The sequence below is a fragment of the Podarcis liolepis genome, assembly GCF_965112155.1.
Source record: "Podarcis liolepis genome assembly, chromosome: 7".
NCBI lineage: Eukaryota > Metazoa > Chordata > Lepidosauria > Squamata > Lacertidae > Podarcis > Podarcis liolepis.
This window is the reverse complement of record NC_139561.1, coordinates 26868324-26882485: the sequence shown is the minus strand read 5'-3', so window position 1 is coordinate 26882485 and position 14162 is coordinate 26868324. Positions and strand designations below refer to the sequence as shown.

Sequence of the window (14162 nt, the reverse complement as noted above, 5' to 3'; positions counted from 1 at the left end):
AGGGTATAAATAAATTATTATTATTATTATTATTATTATTATTATTATTATTATTATTATTATGAAACTAGGAACTTAAATATAAAATAAACACCAGGGAGTACCTTTCAGGCAGTTAACAAGTATATTATGCAAAATTACAAAGAACACACTGTGGCGTTCGTATGGAGCCCCCGGTCATCTCACAGACTATTGACCCGTACACACTAATCCGCTGCCACCAACCAGTTCCTCTCTTCAGTCTCAGTCAGCTTTTCAATTAATAAAGAAGAATGTATTTTATTTCAGACACAAACAAAACTTTTACAGCATTCCAAATATTGTTGCTCTTTACTCTCTTAGTCTTAGTACAGTATCCTCTCTCTTCTACCTCCCCACACTCAAGAACCCACTGCCCTATCTCTCTATTCACAACTGCTTCTCCAACTGCCTTTCCCAACCAGCCAACCCACTAAAACCAACCAACTGCCCACCAACAACTCCCAACAAACTCCTCCCAGAACTAGTTTTATAGACCCACTGACTCCACCCCCCTAGGTCCTGTCTGTGCAACCTATTTAACTATTTCCCTTCCAGCACTCTCTCATATATGTTAACGACACACACACAGCTTTTTGAATCTTTTTTTCTTTTGGTCTTCCTTCTCAAATTCTTCCTTTTCCCCCAATGTAGGTTTTGTGTGCACACTCAGTAAGCATACCTGATTGAGATGCTCCCTTGTCAACCTTTGCCAGGTCTTCACTCTCCAAAAGGTATCAAATGACCACTCTAAGGCACAAGTGGTGCATGACTGAGCAAGAGAGATGAGCTGAGCCTTGTTTGTGGTACAGCATTTCAATTTTAAATATTCTGATTATTTCTACTTTTAGTGAAATGTTTTTACATATCAGCTACACCCTCCCTGTTTCATTTCATCTGCAAATCGTGTCATCTATTCCTTCATCTAAGTCATTTACAAAGACGCTGAAGAACAATGGTCCCAGGATAGAACCCTGTGACACCCAGCTTATCATTTTTTTCCAGTATGATGAGGAACCATTAGAGAGCACTCTTTGGGTTCTGCTAGTCAACCAGCTACAAATCCACGTGACAGTAAAATTGTCTAGCTCACACATTACCACTTTCTCTTCAAGGATAACAAAAAGTAGTTTAAAAAGAAGTAACTTGTTCCATCTGACCTGAATCTTTCAATATTCATCTCCACTGGATGTTCCCAAAGGTCTAGGATTATGGGAGGAAAACTGTTCCCCATCCATTTTCTCCACACCACACATCAGTTTATACACATCAGCCATACACCTTCTATCTCTTTCTCTAAACTAAAATCCCTCAAACATTGTCCACTTTCCTTGTAGTGGAGTTCTTCCACCCCCATTTTGGTTGCCCATTTTTGGTACTTCTCCATCTCCCAAATATCCTTTTCAGGATGAGACAACCTAGAAATTAACCTATGGCCATTTATCATCAGTATGCGGATGATACCCAGCTCTACCTCTCTTTTAAATCGGAACCAGTAAATGGAGTGAAGGTCCTGTGTGAGTGTCTGGAGGCAGTTGGAGGATGGATGGCGGCTAACAGATTGAGGTTGAATCCTGACAAGACAGAAGTACTGTTTCTGGGGGTCAGGGGGCGGGTGGGTGTGGTGGACACCCTGGTCCTGAATGGGGTAACTGCCTCTGAAGGACTAGGTGTGCAGCCTAGGAGTCATTTTGGACTCACAGCTGTCCATAGAGGCACAGGTCAATTCTGTGTACAGGGTAGCTGTCTACCAGCTCCATCTGGTAAGCAGGCTGAGACCCTACCTGCCAGTGGACTGCCTTGCCAGAGTAGTGCATGCTCTAGTTATCTCCCGCTTGGACTACTGCAATGTGCTCTGTGTGGGGCTACCTTTGAAGGTGACCCGGGAACTACAACTAATCCAGAATGCAGCAGCTACCCTGGTGACTGGGAGTGACCACTGAGACCACATAATACCAGTCCTGAAAGACCTACATTGGCTCCCAGTACATTTCCGGGCAGAATTCAAAGTGTTGGTGCTGACCTTTAAAGCCCTAAACAGCCTCGGCCCAGTATACCTGAAGGAGCGTCTCCACCCCCATCATTCTGCCTGGACACTGAGCTCCAGCACCGAAGGCCTTCTGGCGGTTCCCTCACTGCAAGAAGCAAAGTTACAGGGAAACAGGGAGAGTACCTTCTCAATAGTGGCGCCTGCCCTGTGGAATGCCCTCCCATCAGATGTCAAAGAAATAAAAAACTATCAGACTTTTAGAAGACATCTGAAGGCAGCCCTGTTTAGGGAGGATTTTAATATTTGAGGAATAATTGTACTTTAATATTCTGCTGGAAGCCACCCAGAGTGGCTGGGGAAACACAGCCAGATTGGAGGGGCATCAATAATCAACTTCTTCTTCTTCTTCTTCTTCTTCTTCTTCTTCTTCTTCTTCTTCGCTATCTCTTCTGTCCTATTATTTTTGGGGAGGTGGGGCGATAAGAAGGTTCATTTGGATCCAGCCAATGGCCCATTCAGCCCAGCATCCAATTCTCACACCATTCAGCTAGATGCCTGTGGGAAACATGCAAGCAGGACCCGAAGACAAGAGCACTCCCCCCCCCCTGCCACTTCCAGTAACTGCTTAAAGAAGCATTGCTGCCTCCCGCTGTAGAAGAAGAGTATAGCCTTCATGGTTACCAGCCATTGATGACATATTACCAGAGAAACTGGTAATATTTGGGCTAGACAATGTTACTGTTAGGTGGATTTGTAGCTGGTTGACTTGCAGAACCCAGAGAGTGCTCTCCAATGGTTCTTCATCATCCTGGAAAAAAGTGACAAGTGGGGTACCACAGGGTTCTGTCCTGGCCCCATTGTTGTCCAATGCCATTATACATGACTTGGGTGAAGGAATTGAGAGGATGCTCATTCAATTTGCAGATGACACCAAACAAGGAGGGGGTAGCTAATAGAATCAGGATTCAACAGGACCATAGCAGATTAGAAAATATGGCCAAAACCAACAAAATGAATTTCAAAATGGTTCAATGCAAGGTTCTACACTTAGGGAGGAATAATCTCGTGCTTTTACTCCAGCAATATGCAGTTTACTTTCTGAGCTTTTAATGTTTGAAGCTGCTCCTTCTTTTGTGTTTTGTGAATCACCCTGAGATGTGTGTGGAAGACAACAGCAGCAGCAACAACAACAACAACAACCAAAAACTCATTTAAGACCTGTTAATTGCAAGACTATAAGGGAAAGAATTAGACGGGTTCAAAGTTCTGTTCTGCCTCCTGGCTATATTGAAGTTCAGTACCTTTAAAAAAAGCATTTATTAATTTAAGAAAAAAACAGAAACCTTCCTCCTGGGAATAATGTCACCAGAAATAAAAAAAGAAATTACATTAGACCACTTTTTATATACACAACGGTAGCATCCAGGATCTTAATTGCAAGAAACTGGAAAAGTGAGAAAGCACCTACGATAAATGAGTGGCAGGTCCAAAGGATAGAATATTTACAGATGGTCATGATAGCAGCAAGAATTAGAGGTTATCCAAAACAGAAAATACAGAAAGAATGGAAAATCTTTAAAGAGTATCTGGAAAAACATTACAATAATAAATATCTCCTGGCAGAAATAGAATGATCCTTGTAGAAAAACAAATATATATTTTTTTATATCTGATGAAAACAAAGAAAGTAATACAATAATTTGGAACTGTGTGTGAAAAAATAGTAGAAATAATAATACTATGAGTCTAATTGTAAGTCAAATGTGTTTATTTTGTGTTTTTTCCCACTTCTTTCTTATTTCCTCCCCCCCCTTTCCCCCCTTTTCTTCTTCCTTTTCTCTTTTCGTTTTTGTGCCTCCTTTCTTGGTCGTTCTCTTTTTGATTTGTTAAGAAAGAGATAAAGCGATAAAAGTGTAATATGAAAACTTCAGTAAGTTAAAAGTGATGTTGTGTAATTTTTCTGTTACTATTTATATACAGTGGTACCTCAGGTTACACACGCTTCAGATTACAGACACTTCAGGTTACAGAATCTGCTAACCCAGAAATAGTACCTTGGGTTAAGAACTTTGCTTCAGGATGGGAACAGAAATCGCATGGCGGCAGCAGGACGCCCCATTAGCTAAGTGGTGCTTCAGGTTAAGAACAGTTTCAGGTTAAGAACAGACCTCCAGAAGGAATTAAGTTCTTAACCCGAGGTACCACTGTATTGTTAAAATTGGTTAATTGTAATGAATTGATGCAACAATTACTGTGGTTTCTTCCTTTATTATTGTTGAATTCTAAATAAAGGAGAGATGTTGCACAAATAAAATAAAAATAAAAAACATTTATCATGGCGAGCCATGATTACAGACAGCTATGTCATTCAGGAGATTTTCCTCCCTTTGGCATGCATGCAATTTAACCCAGCATCCTGGTTCTGACAGATTGGAGGCTCAGAGGTTTAAAAATAAATGAATGCTAGCGTATCTGGAATCTGGCCTCAGGTACATGGGCGTAGCAAGAGGGGCAGGTCTAAACTATGGTCTAAACCTCCCTTTAAATCCATCTCATCCAAAAGAAGGGAAATCACCTTGAAACATTGTGCATCCAGTATGTAGAAGAATGAAAGTTTACTACTCCCTATCCCCACCCTCTTCCCCCACACTTCTCCCCCAACCTTATACTGTATACAAGATTGAATTTAACTGATCTGTAAAAATAACATTATGATCAGAAAACGGAGGTGATGTATGTGCTTTTGTAACCCAAGAAAACCCAAGAAATTTTTTATGAAAACATTTTAATGAAAACTTCATCTCAACACGGACTTGCATTTAGCTATGAGGCCCGTACCTCAGAAGAAGAGCCTATGCTTTGAATATGCAAGGGCTTAAGTTCCATCCCTGAGATCTCTGGATAGGAATGGGACTTGTGTCTGAAGCCTTGGAAATCTTGGGCCAGGCAGTGCACACAAGTCCTCTTCCACCTCAGACAAGGACTCCCACCATTCCTGACTACAAGCTTAAGCTGGCTGGGGATGTTGTGAACTTCAGGCAATGAACACCCAGTATGTAAAGCCGAAGAACTCTGGGACAGATACTATGGAACAGGATTGATCAGTGTCTGGACTTGACACTCCTGAGTAGAACATCACACATTGTTCCTTTGCCAAACCCAGGAAATTGCTCTTGATGTTCCGATGGATGAAATTTCTGCATGGGAGTATTGGGAATTACTTAATTAACCAGCCTACACCCTATTAAGTAGCGCGGATACTTCTGGTGGAGCCACACAGTAGAAATTCTTCCAGTGTAGACTCAATGTTTCCCTTGCACTCTTTGGAACGGTGAAATGGGGCTTCTTCTGGGCCTCCTGATTGGGGTAATTGGAGTTATAGGAATTCTTTTCCTGTTGCTCTTCTCCTTCGCAATTTATTATGATCTTTCCAGGAGTAAAATCATATCTGGATTTGACAATCCATTAAAGCTTCGGGTCATTCACTGTACTGCCATTACTGCATTTACTGCGGTAAGTTGGGGACTGGATGAGCCATTATGTGATGGTTCTTCTTATGTTCTTATGTGAAAGATGATTAAGAAATGTGCCGTAATAATTCTTATTCTTATTAGTGATCTTTACACATCTTTAGATGCCAGGCCAAAACATATCTAAGTCCTTTCAAATGTGTTTGAGGGAGAGGTGTTATTAGTTTCTATATCTTTTATGTATAACATTTCTATATCTTTTAAAGGTTTAATTGATTTGCTTTGTGCTTGTTTTTGTTCATGTATTTTGTGTTTTTATCTTGTTTTTTTATGCTGTGAACCACCCATTGATCCTTCCATAAAGGACAATATTTTCAATTAATAATAATAATAGTTTATATATTTAAGTAATTATTATTCACACTAATAATATGGTTTGTTTACATCATGGTTTCTTCAGGAAAACACATATGGTCTCATAGGCAAGCAAGAAGATTTTGGATTGTTTCTCCAAAGCTTCTTTTGCCTCTGTACCTTGGCTGGTGTTTGGGTTGGGGTGGCCAAACAAACCATGATGTAGGAAAGCTTTTGGGTTTCGACGTCAAGCCAAACCATTGGATCGCTTATTGTGACCCAGGGCTGCCTCTAATGATAGTCCCATTCTAAGCAGACAGATTGAAATTAATGGACATGGCTAACATGCACTCATTCATTTCCATGGGTCTACTTTAAATAGGACTTATTTGGATACCACCCCCTGTGAATAGGATGCAAATGTGGGCACTATTTTCATGAGACTGTTCCTTTGCCCAACAGGGGAAGTGTCTTGAACTGCTGGGTATCTGCAGACAGTTTGCCTTTATCCGCTTCCTCATGAATTTCTGGAATCCAAGAGCGGATCCCAGCCTCTCTGCCAAAGATCTGCATTTTGACGGGGTTCCTGTGAGGGTTTATCAGCCCAAAGCACCATCTGCTGGCCCAAGGAAAGGATTTATGTTCTTTCATGGAGGTGCTGGGATGGTTGGAAGCATTGGTAAGAGATTAAGGCTGTCAGCCTGTGAACACTTCTCTAGAGGCAAGCCCCATTGAACTCAAGTAAGCCCATGTAGAATCGTGGAATAGGAGAGTTGGGAGGGATCCCAAGGGGTCATCTAGCTCAACACTTTGCTGTGAAGGAATCACAGCTGAAGAAGCCCTGACAAATGGCCATCCAACCTCTGTTTTGAAACCTCCAGTCAAAGAGAGCCCATCACCTTCCAAGGGAGTCCACTCCCTGTTGAGCAACTCTTGTCATTAGAAAAGGCAAGTCCCATTGAACTCAATAAACCCATGTGGAATGGTTTACAGGGCTGAGATACAAGAGTGTTGGTGGTAGTTCCTGAAGAGACATGGGGCATACATGTATTTTGGATTAGCATATGTTAATTTATACGCATATACAGTATGCTTACCTAGGTCAACAGGAACAAAAAATATGGAAGCTCTTGTTATCATGGCTTCCCAGGTCTCACATCTCCACTGGTCAATGGTCAGGGATTAGGGGAGCTGCACTCCAGCAAGCAGCCACCGGGGAAGGGACAGAGCCCCCCACTGCTGATTCATTTTATAACATACATATACCACTTGATTTTATAGAAGCTCAAAGAGGTTCACAAACATGCATATAATAACTCGAGGTTGCTGCTCCTGATCGCTCTGTTTACCAACCCCACACCCCACCCCTGGCCACCCTCTCGTTTGCACCTCACCCAATCCCCCACCTCATCCCACCCCACAGCCACCACACACACATGTGCCAAATAGGTCAACTTTCACTAACACAAATCACAAACCTGCACTTGCACCAGCTTTCATTTGCAAGACCAAATGCAATTTCACAAGTTAGCAATTAATACTGACAGTCTTAGGTACTAAGTGAGATTGTGTTGCAACAGTTTATAAAGTAGCAACCTAGTAATCCCATTGCACCAGAAACGGTTTTAGTCATGCTGGTCACATGACCCGGAAAGCTGTCTGTGGACAAATGCCATCTCCCTCAGCCTGAAGTGAGATGAGTGCCACAACCCATAGTCACCTTTGACTGGACTTAACCGTCCAGGGGTCCTTTACCTTTTTACCTATATATATATATATATATATATATATATATATATATATATATATATATATATTATAATAATCTTTATTAAATTTTCAAAAGGTTGCAAATAACAGAGCAGAAAAGAGAAATAGAGAGATAAGAAAAAAGTAGGAAATCCAGAAAAAAGAAAAAGAAAAACAACAACAACAAAAAATAGCAAAGAAAATTTCCACCTTTTAACACTCATTTTCAGTAACTTCTTTTCAGAGCTTCCCCACGTCTCCCCTTATTGTTTTCCACCTCCAATTATTTCTTCAGGCAAGTTTTCCCCTTAATATCCTGAAACATAGTTTATTAAAATCACTTAACCCTAATTTAATTAAAATAGTTTTTATAGTAAAATTAAACTTTAGTTCATTGTTATACCTTAGCATTTTATTAAGATATATACCTTAACCCTATATAGAGAGAGAAAAAACAAAAACAAAAATGTAAACATAAAACTAAAAAAAAAAATACCTTTCCTAAAGCTGCCACTATTTCCCCTCCACGAATTCCCCATTCTTATAACAATAAAAAACCTATAATTTTTATACTGCAAAAGCAAAAAACAAAAAAACCCCAAAAAATTACTAACCCCCTTCGGACTGTTAAATCCCACCCTTCTCTCCCCGGTTTCAATCCTTAACCAAAATACATTTAGTCCATCTTTTTAGCCTGGTGATCTTACGTCCGAGGCACGCAAATCTCTCACAGTCCCTTTCAGCCGATTTCTTCGAAAGTCTCTCATACTTAACTCCCAGGATCGAAGAAGTATTTTCTCAATGCTGACCATGATTCTTCCAACAAGACCTACTTGTTTAAAGATGGTGCTCCAACGCTGTTTCATAAATCTATATGTCCCAAATAGTCCAACTTTGACCTTGGTCAATTCGAGTTTCTTCTTAGCAGATCTCCGTCTCTCTTTTCTCTTCTGTGATGTCTCAGCCATCCCTTCTTTCAGCTCCTCTTGCTTGGCAGATGTCTTTTCCTCCTCAATCTTTGGTTCTTTTTCTTGTCCAGCTGCCTGTGTTTTGAACAACGAGTCCCTTTCCAATTCAGTTGGTATATTTTCAGATAACTTCGGGTTTGAAGGGCTCGTAGCCAAAACAAGGCCTTTCTCATTCATCTCTAACCACTTTCCCACGAGAGAAGTCAGCTTCTCCAAGCCAGCACGTATTTCCTGTATTCCCTTTTTTAGTTCCATTCTTGTAATGTCCAAGAATCCCCTCTAGAGGGATTCTGGTTACTTAGTGTTCCTTTCCCTTCTGATCCAAAAGTCAAATTTGTTTGTAACAATCTTTCTTTGTTTTCAATATTTTGTAGCAATTTAATCGGTTAGAGTTTCAGTTTTCAATTTTTCCAGCTTTGACAGCTAGTTTGACAGCTGTCAAAGGTTCCTGTATATCCTCAGCAGGCTCTTAACACGGGTTGCTCCCGGGCTTGAGAAAAATGGTACTTAATTTCAAACAAAGTAAACTCTAGTCCTCCAGCACATTAGCTTAGTCGTTTTAAATCCGTGGAATTAGTATCCTTATCCAATTCTTCCCGCAACTTTAGTTACCAAGTCCTTGCTTTGCACTGTTTACAATAGGGGGGAGACGGACTTCCTTTTTTTCGGCTCCCCCGCTCGTGCCAAATCCAAGACCAAAAATATTGTAATCCAATTTTCCAATTACTCACGGGTTGTTGTTGCTTTTAAGTCCAAATTTAGTAGGAAGAAGTCAGCGCTGACCGAAGAATGGCATGCGGCTTCGCTCGGCAGGGGAAGCGGAGGACTCACAGCACCACGCCGCTCCCTGGCACCCGATCCGTAGCCTTTAAAAAGGCTCTTTCACGAGTCGGGAGGGCGCTTATGGTGCCCGCCGAGTCACCATGTCCACGGGCTCCGTGCCCGTGGTTTTTAAGGGTCCCCGTGTCGCCGGCACGGCAAGACCCAGCCCCCTGCTAAGCCGATTCCCTCCGGAGCTCAGAGGGAATCCGCCATTAGCCAGTCGTGCCAACCCGGAAGTCTTTACCTTTTTACCTATAAAGTAGCAGCTTCAGGAGGAAGGAAGGCTAGAATCAAGTGGGGACTCAGGAGAGCTTGCCATTATTAGAGACATTGATATTGTGGTGTGGTGGGAGACAACTGTGCCCCTCGCAGAGCTTCCTTCCTGAAATGCAAGAGCCATGATCCCTGACTGCTGACCATGCTGATTGGAGAGCTTCTGATAACAAGGTTTTTCCCCCGGTTTCTGAAAATGGACCTAAGTTTGCATCTATGCATATCGATGATAACATGTGAATTAAATGAAAGCTTGCAAACCATTGGATGGGTGCCCCATACCTCTTAAGGCTAGGATTTATCTGTGTGCAATTGGATTGAGTTTGCTTTTATAGTTGAACCTATTTAATTTGTCTTTTGCAAATCAATTTGTGAACCCAGAGCCAGTCTCTGAAGCTTACAATGCAGTACTCTAGCCATGTGATGTTCACAATTCACATACAGCAAAATGTGTGCACAAAAAGGCTCATGTCAGCAAAAATTGCATGTACAAAAACATTATGTCCGGGAAGATTGGTGTTCCAGAATGGGCTTTAAAAGGCAAGACTGGAGGTAGCAATGCTTCTGCATACCAGTGGATGGAAACCTTGGGCAGGCAGAGTGCTCTTGGCTCAGTTCCTTCTGCCAGGCTTCCAGAAGCATTTGCCTAGCCACTGTGAGAACAGAATGCTGGGCTAGATTGAAATCTACTCAGAGTTGAGAGTGGAATTCATGCTCTTTATTCAGCTCATAGTGGCGTACATAGCATAGATGGACCACTGGTCTGATCCTGCAGGATCTGATTTGGTTCTTATGTGTATATTAGAGCAAGGAGAAACTCAAGAGACACTGAGATTGACAGATTCACCCATCCCGATCTGCGACTGATGGGAGTTGTAGTCTCCTGACATCAGTAGCCAAGATGTCACCCTCCCAACTACAATTTAGGAGGTCTTCTGGGAAGACATGGTTCATGTTGTGCTGTGATTTATGTCCATGCATGTCAGTGGGTCTGCTCTGAAGAGTTAGACACAAACAGCCCAGGTTTGCCAAAGAGCTCCATATTTAGAATTTCCCTTCCAACTTTCGAGCGTCCTACCAAGATGTCTGCAGCAAAATCACCAAGGAGACTGATTCTTACAGTGCAGTACTTGAGCTGTGTGATGTGCACATGTGCATAAAAAGGTTTATGTCAGTAAAAATTGCATGTACAAATACACTATATATTGGAAGACAGCTGTTCAAAAACGTGTTTTTAAAGGCAAGACTGGAGGCAGCAGATAATTACCTCCCTATTTAAAATTTCCCTCTAGAGTTCTACCAAGTGGTCTGCAGCAAAATTGCCAAGGAGACTGATTCAGTGGTTGTGTCTGTTGGGTAAGTAAATGCAACCATCTGTCTTTTCATAGATAAAATGTGTGTGTGTGTGCTTTGCACCCAACATGTTGTTGCATTTGTTGGTGGCATCCCTTGCCATATTCCTCACAGGAGAAAAAGGCTCCCCATTTTGTTACATGATTGCAAATCAAAGCTTCATGCACCTCAGGCATGAGGATGCTCACTTCTGTGGGGGGACTATGAGCTGGGCATAAGGCATTGTTTATTCTCCAGTTACTGCCTGTCTCCTGAGCATTGTTTTATCCGTGCTCTCTTGGGTCTTTCTTTTTTTTGTCATCAATTTGTGTGTCCTTCTACAATTTGTGATTGACCTTTTACTGTGTCAATCAGCTTTTGGTGATCCATCAGCATTGGAAGGGCTGGATGCACACACCTATGTGAAGCAGAGGGTGGACCCTTCAGAACCAGGGTTCAAATGTCACACACACACACAGGGTTAATTGCAAGAGTTGTATAACTCTCTGACGTCATACACCCTGTATCAGTTATGACAGTTATGGCAGTTGGTATGGCAGTGACAGCTATTAAGAGTCTTTAGTGTGAGAGCAGCTGAACTGTTGTTCTGCTGTCTGTCTCAGGGTAAGTTAGTCTGTAACAGTTTAATCTATGTGACACACTTTTTGGGACATTACTGACCCCATTCCAGATCAGGGAGTAGCTCTAATGTAACATGTATTAGCAATTTAAGAAACATTCACCTGCATTGTATGTTTAATCTGCAGCTGCCAAGTGTACTAAGTACATACCCTTCAACATTTTGCTGATGAAAATAGGGATATCCCATTTTATTATTTATACCCCACAAATCTTACTGGGTTGCCCCAGCCACACTGGGCAGCTTCCAACAGATACAAAATATAATAAAATATTAAACATTTTTTTTAAAAAAACCTTTCTAAAACAGGACTGCCTTCAGACGGCTCAGGGTTGAGTAACTCCATACCCTTCAACATTTCTCCTATGAAAGTAAGGAAAAGCAGTACATTACAGAATCAAATCAGCTTCTCTAAAACAGGGATGTCCCTGGAAAATAGGGACACTTAGAGGCTCTGTAAGTAAAAGTTGTTATTTAAACTTCAAAAGAGTGTGTCTTGAGTAGTTTTTATAGGAGGAAAAAGAGAATTAATAAAAGGGTCAAACCACTAAGGGCTGCCTTCCGCATATTCTGCAAATGGGAACTAGTGTCTAAATTCCACATCACTGACCTTGTCTTGTGCCCTCCTCCTTTGATCTTATGTGCCTGGAATGTGTCCCTGACCTGAGGTAATGCCTCTTGAAGAGGATTCTGCATGTGTTTGAAGGCACACTATATGCACAGGTCTTTTTTCAGGGGGAACCCAGTTCCAGCACCTCTCAGGTAGGTTCTGGCACCTCTTAAGTGGGCATCGTTGCCAATCTTAGAGAATGATGGAGGTGTTCATGGAGATTTCTGGACCTCTTTTTCTAGAAAAATAGCACTGGGTGTACATCCCAGTTGAGTTGCACATCCCACATATACAGTAATGCCTGAGCAAGAATTTGGAGGGCAGTCCATGGATACTTGCAGGAATGCTGCTGAAGACCAGTTTCTGGAAGCCACAGGCGGGAAGAGGGCCTTGTGCTTGGGCCCTGCTTGCAGGTGCCTCATAGAAAGCTGCTTGGACCTGGTGAGAACAGGATACTGTAGTAGATGGCCATGAGCCTGATCTAGCAGGCCCTTCTGGTGTACTTATGTGATCATGAATGTGTTTGGAAAAGGTTCTGGAAGCTTACCTCTTTGCTTCTGTTTTATTCTGCAGCTACCGCCTGTCTCCTGAGCATCTTCCTCCCACTCAGTACAAGGACTGCCTTGCTGCTACCATACACTTAATTCAAAATGCAGCTTCCCATGGGGTGGATCCTTCCAAGATCATCGTTGGTGGGGACAGTGCGGGGGGCAATTATGCTACTGTTGTTGCCCAGAAATTGGTGGAGAGATCAGACCTTCCAAAACTACGGGCTCAAGTACTGATCTATGGGAAATTCCAGGCTATAGACTTCAACACACCTTCCTATCAGCAGAACAGCTCAATGCCCCCCTTGTTCCGGGAAGATGTTGCTTACTTTATCATGAAGTATATTGGAAAGGACACTTCTTTGGCAGGGCAGCTCCTGAAGGGCTCTCACGTGCCAGATTCAATGAGACTGAAATATGGGAAGTGGGTGAGTCCAGACAACCTCCCAGAGAGATTTAAGGGGAGAGGCTACAAACAAGTCCCACTTGCTCCTTATGAGCCTGAAGTCTATAGGCAATTGCGAGAGCTATTGGAACCTGATATTTCTTGCCTTTTTGCTGAGGACTCTGTCATCCAGAAGCTTCCTGAAACCCTAATTGTGAGCTGCGAGTATGATATATTACGAGATGACGCACTGCTGTACAAGAAACGTCTGGAGGACAATGGGGTGAAAGTCAGCTGGTTCCATGTTGAGAATGGGTTTCATGGGGTGCTAAACCTCTTTGACGCAGGCCTGTTCACATTCCCTGCTGCAGTTGAATTGATGGACAGGATTGTAGACTTTGTCAAAAACCTATGAGAGGAAATCTCTTGAATTGTGGATCTGATAATTTCTCATTTTTCCAATCTTATATTCAGTTCTCCACAATTCTGTTGTGATTTGTGGTTCTTGGGGGCAGCAGGGAGTTGCTCATGAAAATTCACCAGCACTTTTGTGTGAAATTTTCCTAATAAACACTTTTACTTTTTACGGAGTTTTGACTAATATACACATGATTACAACCAATTTGCTCTAATATAATGCACTTCTATATTGTTTTCATTAAGATATGAATTTTGTAAATGGACAATTCACCCTTCTATTGCATTTTAGTACTTATTGGTTGGCTGGAGATCTGTACTGCTAATGCTGTTCTAGGCTGCATCAACATAAGTATAGTGTCCAGATCAAGAGAAGTATCAGTTCCACACCATTTTGCGTTGACCAGACCCCACCAGGAGGACTATGTCCAGTTCTGGGTGCCGCAATTTAAATAGGATAGTGATGAGCTGGAATGTGTACAAACGAGGAAGACCAAGATGATCAAGGGTCTGGAAACCAAGCCTTATAAGGAATCATTGATGCAGTAGGATATGTTTAGCTTGGCGAAGAGAACAGTGAGGTGAT

The 14162-nt window shown here is 42.0% G+C and overlaps 1 protein-coding gene across 1 annotated transcript; it reads left to right on the top strand.

Moving 5' to 3' along the window:
- Nucleotides 1-5018: 5018 nt before the first annotated feature.
- Nucleotides 5019-13749, top strand: LOC310711335 (arylacetamide deacetylase-like 4). Its single transcript, XM_083513174.1, has 4 exons — nucleotides 5019-5521; nucleotides 6295-6511; nucleotides 10937-11000; nucleotides 12800-13749. Exons 1-4 carry the CDS (start codon nucleotides 5345-5347, stop codon nucleotides 13572-13574), a joined length of 1233 nt encoding a protein of 410 aa, XP_083369300.1. The 5' UTR covers nucleotides 5019-5344; the 3' UTR covers nucleotides 13575-13749.
- The last annotated feature ends 413 nt before the right edge of the window (nucleotides 13750-14162 follow it).

Bases quoted from the DNA above. Each gene is read 5' to 3' on its own strand.
- LOC310711335 (XM_083513174.1), top strand. From the start codon at position 5,345: ATGGGGCTTCTTCTGGGCCTCCTGATTGGGGTAATTGGAGTTATAGGA. The intron at 5,522-6,294 runs GTAAGTTGGGGA...TTTGCCCAACAG, and splicing joins CCATTACTGCATTTACTGCG to GGGAAGTGTCTTGAACTGCT. The intron at 6,512-10,936 runs GTAAGAGATTAA...ATTTCCCTCTAG, and splicing joins TGGGATGGTTGGAAGCATTG to AGTTCTACCAAGTGGTCTGC.